Genomic DNA, 14315 nt, shown 5'->3' on the forward strand with positions numbered 1-14315 from the left:
AAGTCTGAGAAAAGTAGGTGAAAAGTGCCAAAATATAAAATTTGTCATAAAAAAAAAAGAAAAAAAAACAAACCAAGAGAAGTAGGTTTCAAGCACTGATTTATTATAAAGGTGTTGGGGACTGAAAAGGAGAAAAGTCATGATCATGAACAGAGGTTTGATCCCTGTATGGATCCCAGAATTTATTCATCTAAGAGTTGGGACTCGAGGATCCTTGTGGATCCTTTCCACTCAGAATATCCTGTAAAATTGCTCTAAACATATTTTGGCAATTATTTCTGCAGAAATTTTAGGCAGAGAACACAGGTCATTTATCTGAAAGTCACAGGTGATACACAAACTGGAAACCCCAAAAGCAGGATGGACAACACAAAACCAAGCAACCTCTATCACACCTAATGCCAACATATTCCATGGAAGAGAGCTGAGGAAGAGGACAGGCAGCCATAAATAGTATTTGAAAAGCCCTCTAACAGCAAGGGGTCAGCACACAGACATGGAGCAGCCATGCACCTGCACAGCTAACACCTGCTGAACTCTGAGTCTTACTCTGCACACTGCAAATTTTCCTAAAACTGGATTCCTGCAGGGGTTTTGTGGGGCTGTAAGTTTTGCAGAAGCAGAATCCATTAATCTATACAGATGCCAGAGATTTATAGAAATATCTTGCAATGGCACTTCATGCTTGCTCCTGCTCTTAAACCACCAACCAAATGCCAACTGTACACCCTGTCCAAACTTTCCTTTCTACTTTCCATCCCCTTGAGAAGATCTATGACACTGTTGACACAAGGTGCATCTTCCTATGCAACATTTAAGGATTTGGCTGTCCTGCACAGAACACTGTGACTGAGCTCCAAGTTAACAAGAGCAGTGTAGGGTATCCTTTAAGGAGTTTCTTTACTTACCTCTCCCGCTTTAGATGATGTTTCTGCTGCAGCAGACAAGCTGGGCTCCTCCCTGCCTTCCTCCTCCTCTCCTCCTGGTTCCTGCCCAGTGTCTTTTGGATGCTCAGCTAAATCCTGGCTGTCTGAGGCCTCCTGCCTTGGCAGCCCTTGGCACTGCACCCACAGGGGAGACACGTGGTCGTAGCGGGTGTGCAGCACGCGAATGGCCACGCTGCTGAGAGCCAGCGACTTGGGCAGGTCAAAGCCATGCCCTGCCTCCTGGAACACGTGGCTTTTGAACCTGGGAAGGGCAGTGACAACAACAGGCCCTGGTAAGATTGGCAGCACTTCATTTGGTGTCTCCTCACAAATGGTCAAATGTCCTTTGGGATTTGTTGCACTGTCTGAGAAATGTTGTGGGATGTCACAGTGCTTGTGCTGGCAGCTGTCTGTAATACCCTCCAGCAAAGCCACAGCTGCATCAAGGGGATCAGAAGTTTCAAAAATAAGTCATGACAAGTTGACAATGAGGCAGGATCAACTGGCAGCTCTTTTATAAATCACATTCCTGGTAAAACTCAATAATTTATTGGGAAAATCCCTGCAGAGCTGTCTGTGTTATATCACTCTCAGCACCTTTCAAAATAATTCTAATAATATTTATTTTTCCATAAAATAAGCTGGTCACAATTTCTAAAAATCTTCTGGTAAAGCAACATTTAGCTTTTAATCATTGGTTGAATATTATAAGTGCATCTCTCTGCTGGCCAAAAGACACTTAACCCATAACACTTAACCCACATGGGCTTCTCCTGCAGGTCAATCTGACATTGCTCATCACCCACCCTTCTACTTATCTTAACAAAACTCACAGCAACAGCTCCTTAGTCAAGCTAAAATATGGAGTGGGAGTAGGAAGTCTGCTCAAAAATCTCATTTTGACAATGTACCATTTAAACGGTAATTCAATAAAAACACAAAACTCAGACTCAGAAATGACAGTGCATCTCAGGCTCTAAAATATTTTCTCTAACTGAGCATCAAGTATCACTCACTGATTTGCAAGCAACTGGAACAACTTAGAAAATATTAAATGCATCAGCAAGAAACACTGGTTCCAGAGGAATTTCAATTCTCTACAAAAGCTTTATTGTTTTTCTTCCAAATTTGTTCTGGCAGTGACAGGGTCCTGCTGGTGCATTTTAAGAAAGAATCTTATATATATATATCTAAACCACTCCTTAGCAACAGCCAGCACTTAGAGTCTGCAGAATGGATGCTATTCAACAACAACAAAAAGATGATGAGAAATTGATTCTTGGTGTTTACTCAACAAAGCCAGGCCTCATTTCAAATTAATAATTTCAGTGTGCTGTACCTTGCTTTCTTCTTCAGATTGACCCAAATACAGAAAGTACTATTTTCATCCTTTATGGCTGTGTGCATATTCCCAGTTTCAGAATCTTCATACATACTAGCTGTCTACAAAGAAAAAAGCCATTTAAATAATATGTTATTTACTTCACTTTGATTTATCTATATTTACTTGAATAAATAATTAAATAAATACATGTAAGAATGAAAATACACCAGACCAAGCCCAGCTGTGTTGTATTCATGTACTAAAGCACATCCATTATAAATTCATATCTGTTTCTTAAAATTTGAACTAATTCCTCTTCTTCCTCTGGCTTCATAAATTCTGTGAGCCAAGTACTGCCAAATAGGAGTTCTTCCATTATTTCTCTATTTCTCAGAATAAATTACAAAAAACAGAAAAAGGATTTACTGAGCAATAATGTACTCCTACTCCAGAGTCACTGCACAGATTATTTTATCCTTTAGGCAACATCAAACTTGTGAAATACTAATTATACTGGGAGCTTAATCCTAAATTCAGTAAGCAATAATTCAACATTTCTTCATTTGCAGGGGTTTTGACTGTGCACATACAACTGGTTCACTATTTCACTAATATTCCTTTACTAAACATACTTCATATATATGATTAATGTTCTTGAAACAGCAAGGTCACTACCTACACACGCAGCTCAAAAAAATGACTCTCCAGCACAATTTTATTTTCTTGTTTGAGTACTCTTCACCTTTCCCAAGATCTTAGTTCCAGAAATATTTTAATCACATGAAGTTGTGTTCAAATAATGTGTACAAGGCAACCTTATGAGCTGGTTTTCACAGCTACATTTTTTTGGTACAGGCAACAAATTTCATACAGCACCTCTTGTTTCCATCATCTCCAAATCCCACAAAATGTCCCAGTAGTTTATTTCTGTCTGACTTAATAATGAGATTTTCCACTGCAAAGTTCAGATTTTCAGGAGTTTTTGAATAATTACAAAGTCTGGCAAGTGCTATAAACACGATTTGGAAACTCACAGACTGATCTCTGTGACAGTTTAGGACCAAACAAAGCCAAGCATCATTAAAGGCCACTTGGAGTTAAACTTATGTGCACAAATCACAACCTTGAAGCAGTAAATCTCACTCACTTTGAGCAGGTTCTGTGTAGCCTCATTGTATTTCTTATGAAGCAGATCCTGCAATTGCAGAATAAATTCCTGGTACTGCTCTCGTCGTTTTTGTGTGATCTCATCTGGTGATGTCTCCAACAGGAGAGACTCCAACTTCTCAATTAACTAGAAGACATTGACATGGGAAATGTATCACCATCCTTAACATAGTGTGTGTTCTGTCATAAAAAATGAGGCAAACCTACTTCCTTTGTACCTATACAGATTTTAGTCAAAAAAACCAACCTTGTTTTTTTTAACAGACAGATAGGAAATCTAACTCAGAACCAAACCAGCCCAATGAAACCTGTATTACACATGCAACTTTCTGAAGAAAGAGAGCAGGCACAGATTGCTTAAAATTGCTTCACAAGCTATCAATGGCTGGTGACTTCTGTTGGTAAAAATCAATTCTGGGAACTTTTGTTCTTGCATGACATTTTACTGGAACAAGTGTTACAAAATGAGGCTGTTGTCCACCAAAGCATTTATATCTGACATGAGCTTGTATGCTGTGGTTGAAAATGGAAGGGAACGTGGGTGTTGGAATGCTAGACCTCAGTGTAGAAATACAGCACACAAATCCCTTAAATGCATATTGAAAGTCAATACACATCTTCAAGGTTAACAGTAAATCTGTAATTAAAGAAAAATAAAAAAATTGAAGAAAAACTTCTAGGTGTTGAAGATCTTTCAGCAATTTGGCCATGCAAAAAAGGAAAATAGAGTTTTCCCTTTTTTTAACATGGGGCTGTAAAGGATATGTTAAGCTTAAACTGAAATATACCATTTTAACACTTACATTTAGGACCACTTTCTCCTTCTCCATCACAACCTGAACATCCTCATCTTGGTTATCATGCCACAAGCTCATGAAAGTGTTGATTTCCTGAGGTATGGTGGGGTCAGGAGTCCCATCACAGCTGAGGTAACGCTCCCACTACAGAAGAGTTCAGAGAAAAGTGGATACAGGTGTGCTACACACTGCTATTACAAGAAAAAGGAGGATTCTGAAAGACAAATATATTATAGTGACAAATTCACACCTGCATCTAAACAGGATTCTAACACCACCTGGTTTATTATCCTTATGCCAGAAAAAAAAGGTTTACTTTGATATTAATGTGTTGCATGCTTCTGCCCACCTCACATTTGCTGTTTGTACCTATTTATCAGTGGGCTCTGCTCTGTTCCACAAAAGCAATGAATTCAGTACCTGCCACAAGGGAGGGGCTGGAGGGATAAAAAGACTGAGAACAGAAATGAGCATGGTGCAGGTGGGTCTCAGATCAGATTCTGCCAAAACAGAAAATTCCTACACTGCCAATAAAGCTGATAAAGAGCTTCTACTGGAACATGTTTACTCCTCCTTTCTCTGCCTCTGAAAGCGATTTCCTCTCCTTTACCAGCATCAATTCTTCTGTTGCAGAATCCCCTGGCAGGAATGTGAAATCCTAGATTAGTGAGTTTTAAAAATAATTTTATTTTCCTATCAACTCTTGGTCATTTCTATAAGTGGTGGAAAGAAAAAAATCAGTGGCAGACTAAACCCACTTAATGGCAAACATAAGCCTAACATTGGCTCCTGGGATCAATTTATCACCCATAATGGAATTTTTTTCATCCATAGGATAGGATATTAAGGAAACATTGCCCTCCTGTTTGCTGTGAAGATTAATAATCTTTTGTTACTGAAAATTGCATTACAAAGGAAAATGCAGCTTTTAAAGCAAAAGCACTTATAGGATTGCATTCCCAACCACTTCCATTAGCACTGACTTCAAATAAAATAACAATAGGGGAAACTCCTGTATAAAAGACTAATCAATTTTCAGTAATAAGACATCTGATTTTTTTTTTTTTCCATATTGGCACTTAAAAGAGAGCTTCACTTGTATCATCACAGTCTTAGAAGTAACAGCACTTTTTTTGAGAAAAAGGATAAACGTCATGTTAAGTTGTAAGTGCATGTCTTCATCTAAACTGAAATTGTTCAGAAATAGATGTGGAAACTCAGGTATTATATATTTCTTTTTCCTTAAATAATCATCTTAACAACACTCTGGTATTTCCTATAATATACCAGTGTTTTATCAGACTTATTTTAAAAAAAATAGTTCTAGTTTGTCAAAAACATTCATAAACAACAGCTGGCAATGATCACAAGCTGTAACAGGGAAATGCCAATTGCATTCAGAGAAAAATTGTTAGAGTAGTAAAGCTGTCAAAGATGCTGTGGAACCTCCAACTTTTAAGTATTTCAAAGTCCAACTGAGCATCCTGATTTAACTTCAGACTTTGCCCTGCTTGGTGCAGGAGGTTGAAGTACAGGAATTTTAGAAGTCCTCTCTAAAATGATTTATCCTATGATTGTGAAGTTGTTCTGCAGAGACTTTAAAAGGATTAAGCAATATACAAGATAAAGAGGAAATCCTTGTGTCCAGAAGCCTGTAGGATATGAAACTCTTGTTTCCTTACCTGACCAAATCTCATTACCACACTGTTACTGAGTGATGTGCCTACAAGATTCACAGAGTGAAATCTGCTGTATTTCCACACCTTACCACTTAAAACTAAATGTAACAGGTACACAATGCCATTGGGTGATGATTCAGCCACCTTGGATGACATCCTGAACTTCAGATACCAACTTTTAGCTGCATTTTCATACATTTCCAGTCCTGACCTGGGTTTGTGCCACATCCTTCAAAAATCTGGCAAACCTCTCCCTAAATGCTGACCTGTGATATGCAGGAACCACCGAAACAGATGTTCTACAGAATTTCTTTTTAAGCCCTGGCAGAACGGTTTTTTTTTTGGTGAAACAGTTAAAAGCAGAATGAACTAAAGAAATAAAAGAGGAAGAATAGATACCAGAACATTTGAAATTACAATTCCTTGTGACTCTTGGGGTAAGGTGTGGGGCATTGATACTTTGATCACCAAACAGGCTCCTCTTTGCCCACATTTCTTTTCTGTGTGCTCCAAAGGAAAGAAGAGACTGAGCATGGCCTGTAACTGCTTTGAGATGGAATTTGAAATGCTGTCATAGCACACACCTACATTCAAGAACTGGAAACTCCTATAGTCTCTCCCTTGCCAAACCTCTGGGCAGATTTTGGCAAGAAAGCTTACCTTGGCTTGTTCCCTGTAATCCATTTTCCACTGCAGTGCATAAAGAAACTTCTTTTCCAGTGATTTAAGTTTTGCTAGTTCAGACTCCTTCTCCTCTTGATACTGTTAAAAAAAAATATATCAAACAGAACAGTTAAATATTTGGCTTATTTCTTACAATTATTTCACACAGAAGAAACAAATTGGGGATATTTGAATGAGTTATTATTTAGACAAATCCAAAACACTGTAAACTTGTTTTTTTTTATGAAACATCCAATTGAGAAGACTGCAGTAGTTTGCAATATGTTATTGTCATCACAGTAGCTGCTGAGTCATATGATAAAGATAATGTGACATATGATTGTAACCTCTCACTTGAACAGCTTCCATAACAGCATCCTGAAGATAGCTCTAATTGGAGCTGCTAAAAAATGTAACTGCAATTGGGAAAAAGTGTACAAGATAGGATTTTTTTTCCCTTTTAATTTCTATTATTTTAAGCTCATCTTCTCCCTAGGAGGAAAAAAATATTCTGTGGAATACAAGAGGAGTAGACGAGCAACTCTCAAAAAAATTAGTTTGTTGTAAATCTCTTTTTTTCCTTTTTAAACACAAAAATATTTATCTATTACCAGCTAATTTTTGTTCTATGCCAGACTGCTCAGAAAAATAAATAAACATAGTCTAATACACACACATATATCTGCAAACACAAATCACTCTATCTGCCTGAGCAGGGAATCAATTAAGGAATTTGTACCAAATATCCTCATGGGGCACATGAAAAATACATTCAATTGAAAGCCCAGTGGAAATAAAAAAAACCCACAAACTCAAAGGCCTTTAATCAAACTGAAGAAACACATCACAAAAGGAAATGTATTTAAATTTATCAAAACTGGATTTCTTCAGTATTGTTCCCAACAATAAGTATATAAGGGAATTAATTCCTATAAATTACAGGTGTTTTACAGGCCTTGTCTCAAGCTGAGAAATAGGATTTGATTTTTTCCATTAAGTAGAAGACTAACCTTTGCCTCAAGATTTTTCAAGTGCTCTTGAAGTAGTCTCTCCCTTTCAAGCCTTTCTGCTTCTTCTCTTTCAGCCTGTAATTGGGCCTCAGCTGAGGATTGGGAAAGAGATCAAGAGCATCACTATGCTTTCCTAAATAAAATCTAAAAAAATATTTGGCTACCAGCTGTAATGATAAAATCACTATAAAATGAGCAACATAAATGTTTATCTTTCACTGCACAGAAATCTCCCATATGAAGACTGATCCAAATTAATTAGAATTTTACTAAAACACACTGTCTCTGGCACTGCCCCTACCAGTCTGTGAGGATAAAAGTGGAAACAAGTGCAGCAGCAGGAGTGCTCTCTCCATCTACAGCTTCAATGGACACAAGTTCTCAGTCCAAAGTCTTGAGTGAAATTCAGTGCTTTAATCCCAAATTCCTTTTCTTTCTTCCTACAACCACTGGTTTCCTTTTTTTTTTTTTTCAATTTTACAGCTGTTTGTTCATTGAAATCCTCTTCAGAATCTGCTACTCCACAGTTTTGCTCTGATGGGGAAGTGAGATGCAGCATCAAGGAACAGAGAATTTGGCCCACACCAGAAAAAAGGGAGGAATCATTTGTACTTGTGAAACAGAGACAGCAATTCACATCTAGTTCATGACATGGCTTTCTGCCCATTTATCTAAAATAAACAATCTGTCCATCATATTCCCTCTGAATGAAGTGCACATTACCTCTAAGCCTCTTTTCCCGGGCTTTCTTCGATTTTCCACCTTTGCCATCGGACTTCATGTTTGCAATAAGGGAGAAGAAAACAAATGTCAGTATTATTTTCATACAATTTGGCAGTTCCATAACTCTGTGACTTTGCTCTTCCAATGTGACCCCTCAGTTAAGACTTCAGACTCCCTAGGCAGCCCCAGAATAGTAATACACAATCTAAACTCAATTTTCTTCTGCTTTTTATGATAAGGTCTTACAATTAATGTATTTTCTATGCTAGACATTCCCAAACACAGCCACAAGAGTATTAAAATATTTTGGTTCAATGTAGAAATTGAACAACAGGCAGATCTGCTAAAAAAGTAGATGCTGTAACTTCAAACATTTTAGGAAATACCAGAAAAAGTATTTTGGGACAAGCCTGGCATCTAGAAGCATCTAATTCACAAGACAAAATAGTAAAGAGTTCTCTTTTCTGTTATAAAATCTCACTGTAACTCCAGACAGTTCACTGTTCACCTCCAGCATAATCCTAGAATAACTACATTTTACATTTGAGGTTCTCAGAAATTATCTGACCACTGGTCCTTCTTCACACACCAAGTGTGTTACAAATACTCTTATTTCACACTTTGATTCATGACTATCACACATTCAGATATAAATAACTACTTGTTTGCTTCACACTACCTGGCATGGCAATAAATATATTTGCATAAATATAAATATATAAATGCAACTTGGAGTACAGAGATTGCCATGCAGCTGGGACAGATGCAAAGGTGACAATTAAGTGTCACCAGAGTCTTGAGTGCATTTTATTGCATTTGTTACCAAAGCATTCATTTGCAAAATTACCCCAAAACAGAGTCAGTAAAACTCACACTTTTACCCATTAGGATTTCAGACAAGAATTTGTTCTTTCCACTTTGATAAATAAATAAATGAATAAGCAAACAAATAAATAAACTGAAAATGGAAAATCTGCTTGTTTCGTTTACTTGCAATCACATTTTTGTCACTTTCTTTTCACGTTCCTATGACTTAACAGAGCACTGAGAAGAGTGGACACAGGACTCACAATGTGACCCCACCAGTGCCCAGCACAGGGGACAGTCACTGCCCTGGTCCTGCTGCCACTCCACGGCTGGGACAGAGCCAGGACATTGCCTCTCTGCCTGGACACCGTTGCCAAGCCAAATAAACCAAACAAGCAGTGGCAGCACTGCAGGAACACTTGGCCTCCCTGCAAAAGGCACAAAAGCTTGGTATCCTGGAGACGCCTCTTCCTCCTTCAGATTCAATTAACCCTGGCCAGTTGCCACAGGAAAAAAACAGAAAAACAATTAAAAAAAATAAACACAACTGTGAACTACAGCGTGTTTTTGCCTACCTACCTGTTTTTTCGGTTTTGGACCCTAAAAGATCAGGAGAGGAAAAAAAAAGAAAGGGAATGTCAGACAACAACGTATCAGCTAGAAAAGAATAATTAGAAAAATACTACTATTCTTTAAAACCGGATGAGAGTACCTATTGAAAAACTGTAACGACAATAATTTCAATACTGTAGAAAATCAGCTATTATCACATGGCTCTTGGAATGAAGTTTGTTACCACAGAGCCATTCTGCCAACAAATGGCAGCCACCCCCCGGCTGGTTCAAACCAGAGTAACCGTGGCAGCAAACCACTGCACCAGGACTGACACGGCCTCACACATGAGACAACACGTCCTTGGGTGCTTCCTTCAGCCTTAAAGCCTTTTTCCCACCTCCTGGGACTTCGGTAGCTGACAAGGAACGCCCCACTTTATTCCAACACCTCATCCTTCTCTCCCCTGTCCACCACATAACCCATAATCCATACCCCTTACCATGTCCCGTGGCGGTGCCGGTGTCCCTCAGGATACCGATCCTGTGGTGGGTGGCGGTGCCCGTCTCCCTCAGGACTCCGATCCCGTGTCCCTCAGGCTGCCATTCCCGTGCCCCGGTCCCTCAGGACTCCGATCCCGTGTCCCGGTCCCTCAGGACGCCGTTCCCGTCCCTGTCCCTCAGGCTGCCGTTCCCGTGTCCCGGTCCCTCAGGACGCCGTTCCCGTATCCCTGTCCCTCAGACTGCCGTTCCCGTGTCCCTCAGGACTCCGATCCTGTGTCCCGGTCCCTCAGGCTGCCGTTCCCGTGTCCCGGTCCCTCAGGATGCCGTTCCCGTGTCCCTCAGGACTCCGATCCTGTGTCCCGGTCCCTCAGGCTGCCGTTCCCGTGTCCCGGTCCCTCAGGACGCCGTTCCCGTGTCCCGGTCCCTCAGGACGCCGTTCCCGTGTCCCGGTCCCTCAGGATGCCGTTCCCGTATCCCTGTCCCTCAGGACGCCGTTCCCGTGTCCCTGTCCCTCAGACTGCCGTTCCCGTGTCCCTGTCCCTCAGGACTCCGATCCCATGTCCCTGTCTCTCAGGACTCCGATCCTGTGTCCCGGTCCCTCAGGCTGCCGTTCCCGTGTCCCGGTCCCTCAGGACGCCGTTCCCGTGTCCCTGTCCCTCAGGCTGCCGTTCCCGTGTCCCGGTCCCTCAGGATGCCGTTCCCGTGTCCCTCAGGACTCCGATCCTGTGTCCCGGTCCCTCAGGACGCCGTTCCCGTGTCCCGGTCCCTCAGGCTGCCGTTCCCGGGGCTCCCGCAGGCCCCGCCCGCAGGCCCCGCCCGCAGGCCCTGGCGGCCAAGGCGCAGGCGCAGCTCAGGCTGGCCGCGCTGCCGTAAAGCGGCGCTGCCGTAAAGCGGCGGGCGGCGGCTCCGGGAGCAGCGGGTGAGATCCCGGTCCGGCCTCGGCGGGATCGCGGGGACCGGGGACGGGACCGGGGACGGGAGCGGGGACGGGAGCGGGGACGGGACCGGGGACGGGACCGGGGACGGGAGCGGGGACGGGACCGGGGACGGGAGCGGGGCGGCAGCAGAGCCGGGGGGAGCTGGCGGCCCGAGGAGGCCCCGCAGCGGAGCCCGATTGGGTTCCAGTCGCTTGCGATTTTTGGCTGTCCCGGCCCTGGCAGCGTCCAAGGCCAGGCTGGACAGGACTCGGGACAACCTGGAAGAGTCGGGACGAGATGATCTTTAAGGGCCTTTAAACCCAGGCCAGTCTGTGACTTTGTGTCTACAGAAATAAAAATCACTTACTTTGTCACTGATCCTTCGCTGGACTCAATCTGTAATGCACTTAAAGAGTCCTTAAAAATGCTAAATTTATGAATGCGACAGCTGCAGGAATATGCATGTGTATGTATAAAATGGATATATCTATATATACAATATAGGAATATGTAATATGTAAATATATAGGAGATAAAAATAAATACATCAAAATATGTTATTATAAACATTGCTGTATGAATATATAAAATACTTAAATATGTATTCTGTATTTTTATCTTTAAAACATTATACGATTTTTAGCACACTATAGAAGCAGCCAGGCCAGCAGGTACAGAATTGTAAGGGTGTGAGAAAGCAGTCAATGAACAGCACAGTTGTTGAAAGTTATTAGAAGTTTCTTGTTTTCTGTTTGAGGGGGGAGGAGAGAAGACAATGAGAAGCTAAATGGAATAAAAATTAAGAAAGAAAAAGAAAAAGCAGTAGAACCAGAATTAGAGCAAATGGGGCTCAGTAGAACACACAAGTTTTAGGAAGGCTGAGGTGGTTTACTGACTCCCAGAGAAGTCTAATTTCAAATTGGTTATCCTTCAGGTAACAAAACCCAAACAAACCAAAAAATCACCCAAGGACAGAGTTCACTGAAATGTGAGAATGGCCAATTCTTTAAGAAGTGAAGTGATAAAACTGTACAAAAATGTAAGTGTCTTAAATGCCACCAGCACTTTCCTTAACCAGAAAATGAACCCCCTTTCACTGTGCACTCAGTTAATTAAAAACACATTGTTCTTTTCTCTCCAAGCTGCTGTACCTTGGAAGGGAGTATCCCAGAGGAGCCGACTACTTCAGAAGCCGTTTGAAAGCAGCTTTTCTAAAAAACAAAGATGAGAAAGACCCTGAAAAAATTAAGCAACTGATTGCCCGGGGAGAATTTGTTATAAAGGAGCTGGAGGCTTTGTACTTCCTGAGGAAATACCGAGCCATGAAGCAGCGCTACTACAGCGATGACAAGTAACCACACCCCCCAGGAAAGGTAACAATAAAAGAGCTCTGGCTGCAATTGAAGTGAAATGTGACTCCTTCCAAGCCCTCTAGAGCACAAATCAGGGAGCTGCTTCCCCACCAGGAGTCATCTGAAGGGTTTGGGGTGTGCAGATTATGGGTAATAGGTTTTCCTCTGCTGCTTTTGACCTCCTCAAACTGAAACATCAGGTATGAAACGATTTTTCAGGAAGGTGTGGTTGTACAGCCCTGCTCTGTTTCACTACCATGTATGTGTTGCACAGAAACTCTTCTAATCCCAAAGCTGGGTGTCAGTTCAAGGTGCTGTGCTTATTACCTGAAAGATGAACCTGATTTTTAAAAATCTTCCACGTTGAACCATCTGTTTTCATTGGAAATGAGCATCCTCTCAAAAGTGAAGTTCCCAGCCCTGCAGAGAGAATGCTGTGTTCAGTTCTGGTCTCCACAGTTCAGGAAAGACAAGGAGCTACAGGAGAGGATCAAGCAGAGGCCATAAACATGAGGGGTTTGGGCATCTCTTATGAGGAGGGACTGCAGGAGCTGAGCCTGTTTAGTTCAAAGAGAAGACAAGACTGAGCGGGGATCTCTTCAATGCATATAAATATCTCATGGGTGGGTGCCAAGAAGATGGTGCCAGGCTCTTTTCAGTGCTGCCCAGCAACAGGACAAGGAGCACTGACCATAAACATACTGCAAGAAGTTCCACCTCAGCATGAGGAGGAATTTCTGCACACTGAGGGTGGCAGAGCCCTGGAACAGCTGCCCAGGGAGGGCCTGGAGTCTCCCTCTCTGTGGCCATCCCAAACCAACCTGGACTTATTCCTGTGTCACTTGCTCCAGGTGACCTGCCTGGGCAGGAGGGTTGGATTAAATTGTTACCAGAGGTCCCTTCCAACCCTGACTATTCTGTGAAAGTAAATTCTTAAAGCTTTTAACCTCATCTGCTTAACTTGCAGAGGCACCACCTTGCTGTGTCAGGGAGACAACTGCAGGGTCAGGAAAGGGGGGTGTTTGAACCATAGCGCTTTAAGCACTTGGGCCCTGAAGACCATTCCTGCTACTGCTGATTTCTGCTGTTGTGTAACTGCTGCAGCAGGAACAGAAAACTTGATCTTTGCCCCTGGAAGCTAAGTTTGGCTGGCCATGGCTGTTTGCTCCAGGCTGCCTCTGTAGGCCTTGGCTCAACTCACACTTGTGTCAGAGCTGATACTCTGTTGGGTTGGTTGGTGTTCCCACCAACTAAATGACACTGGAGAGAGAAATAATCTTTGAAATATAGGTAAGGCATTTTAAGGTCACTCAAAGAATTGCCAAGAAAGGCATCAGCAAAACCAGGTTTAATGTAAAAGTGTGAGTGTGACAAAGTCCATTCAACAAGGTTCATTCCACCAGCACACAGAGAAAAAGCAAACTAAAATCTACAATCAATCAATCAATCAAAAACCAAAATCAGCCAAAACTTATCTCTGAGGATGCTGGGGATTCAAAAAGGATAAGGATGGAAAAGGGTCTGGATAAAAGGAATAAGGGAGATGCTCCCATTAAATCACAAAGTTCAGAGTGCAAAACCCCTTGTAAAACTGAGCCCCAGATCTGACCAGTGGTTTATGTCTGAAGGTTTAACAGCACTTACACTTAACAGCACTTATTATTTAATTTAAAACAATATAACTAAAGATTCATACAGAATTTCCTATAAGCACAATAGCAACTCACTCATAGGCCCGAGTTACTTGCAATCTGCAGTACTTAAAATCTCTGAGAGCACTATCCATTGTACATTTTCTATAGCACACCCACACTCACAATCCTGGAGTATGTACAAGATGCAAAACTCCCCTGGAATTCACTGAAGCACTCACCTTGGATACCTTGTCAGTGCCT

General features: G+C 41.8%; 1 protein-coding gene across 2 annotated transcripts in view; it reads right to left on the minus strand.

The window, feature by feature from the left end:
* Window positions 1–11010, minus strand: part of DNAI7 (dynein axonemal intermediate chain 7) — a 17554-nt gene extending 6544 nt beyond the window's left edge. The window contains exons 1-9 of one of the 2 annotated variants that reach the window (XM_056482438.1): window positions 10151–11010; window positions 9676–9696; window positions 8290–8341; window positions 7567–7658; window positions 6554–6655; window positions 4221–4358; window positions 3398–3544; window positions 2266–2369; window positions 909–1188 (exon numbers count right to left, since the gene is read on the minus strand). In XM_056482438.1, the coding sequence (XP_056338413.1) occupies window positions 909–1188; window positions 2266–2369; window positions 3398–3544; window positions 4221–4358; window positions 6554–6655; window positions 7567–7658; window positions 8290–8341; window positions 9676–9696; window positions 10151–10153 (939 nt within the window). In that variant the 5' untranslated portion in view covers window positions 10154–11010. The remainder of the gene's footprint in view (window positions 1–908; window positions 1189–2265; window positions 2370–3397; window positions 3545–4220; window positions 4359–6553; window positions 6656–7566; window positions 7659–8289; window positions 8342–9675; window positions 9697–10150) is intronic. The other variant, XM_056482439.1, reaches the window with a different exon arrangement.
* Between the last annotated feature and the right edge of the window lie 3305 nt (window positions 11011–14315).

Source organism: Oenanthe melanoleuca, chromosome 1A (assembly GCF_029582105.1).
Source record: "Oenanthe melanoleuca isolate GR-GAL-2019-014 chromosome 1A, OMel1.0, whole genome shotgun sequence".
Taxonomy (NCBI): Eukaryota; Metazoa; Chordata; class Aves; order Passeriformes; family Muscicapidae; genus Oenanthe; species Oenanthe melanoleuca.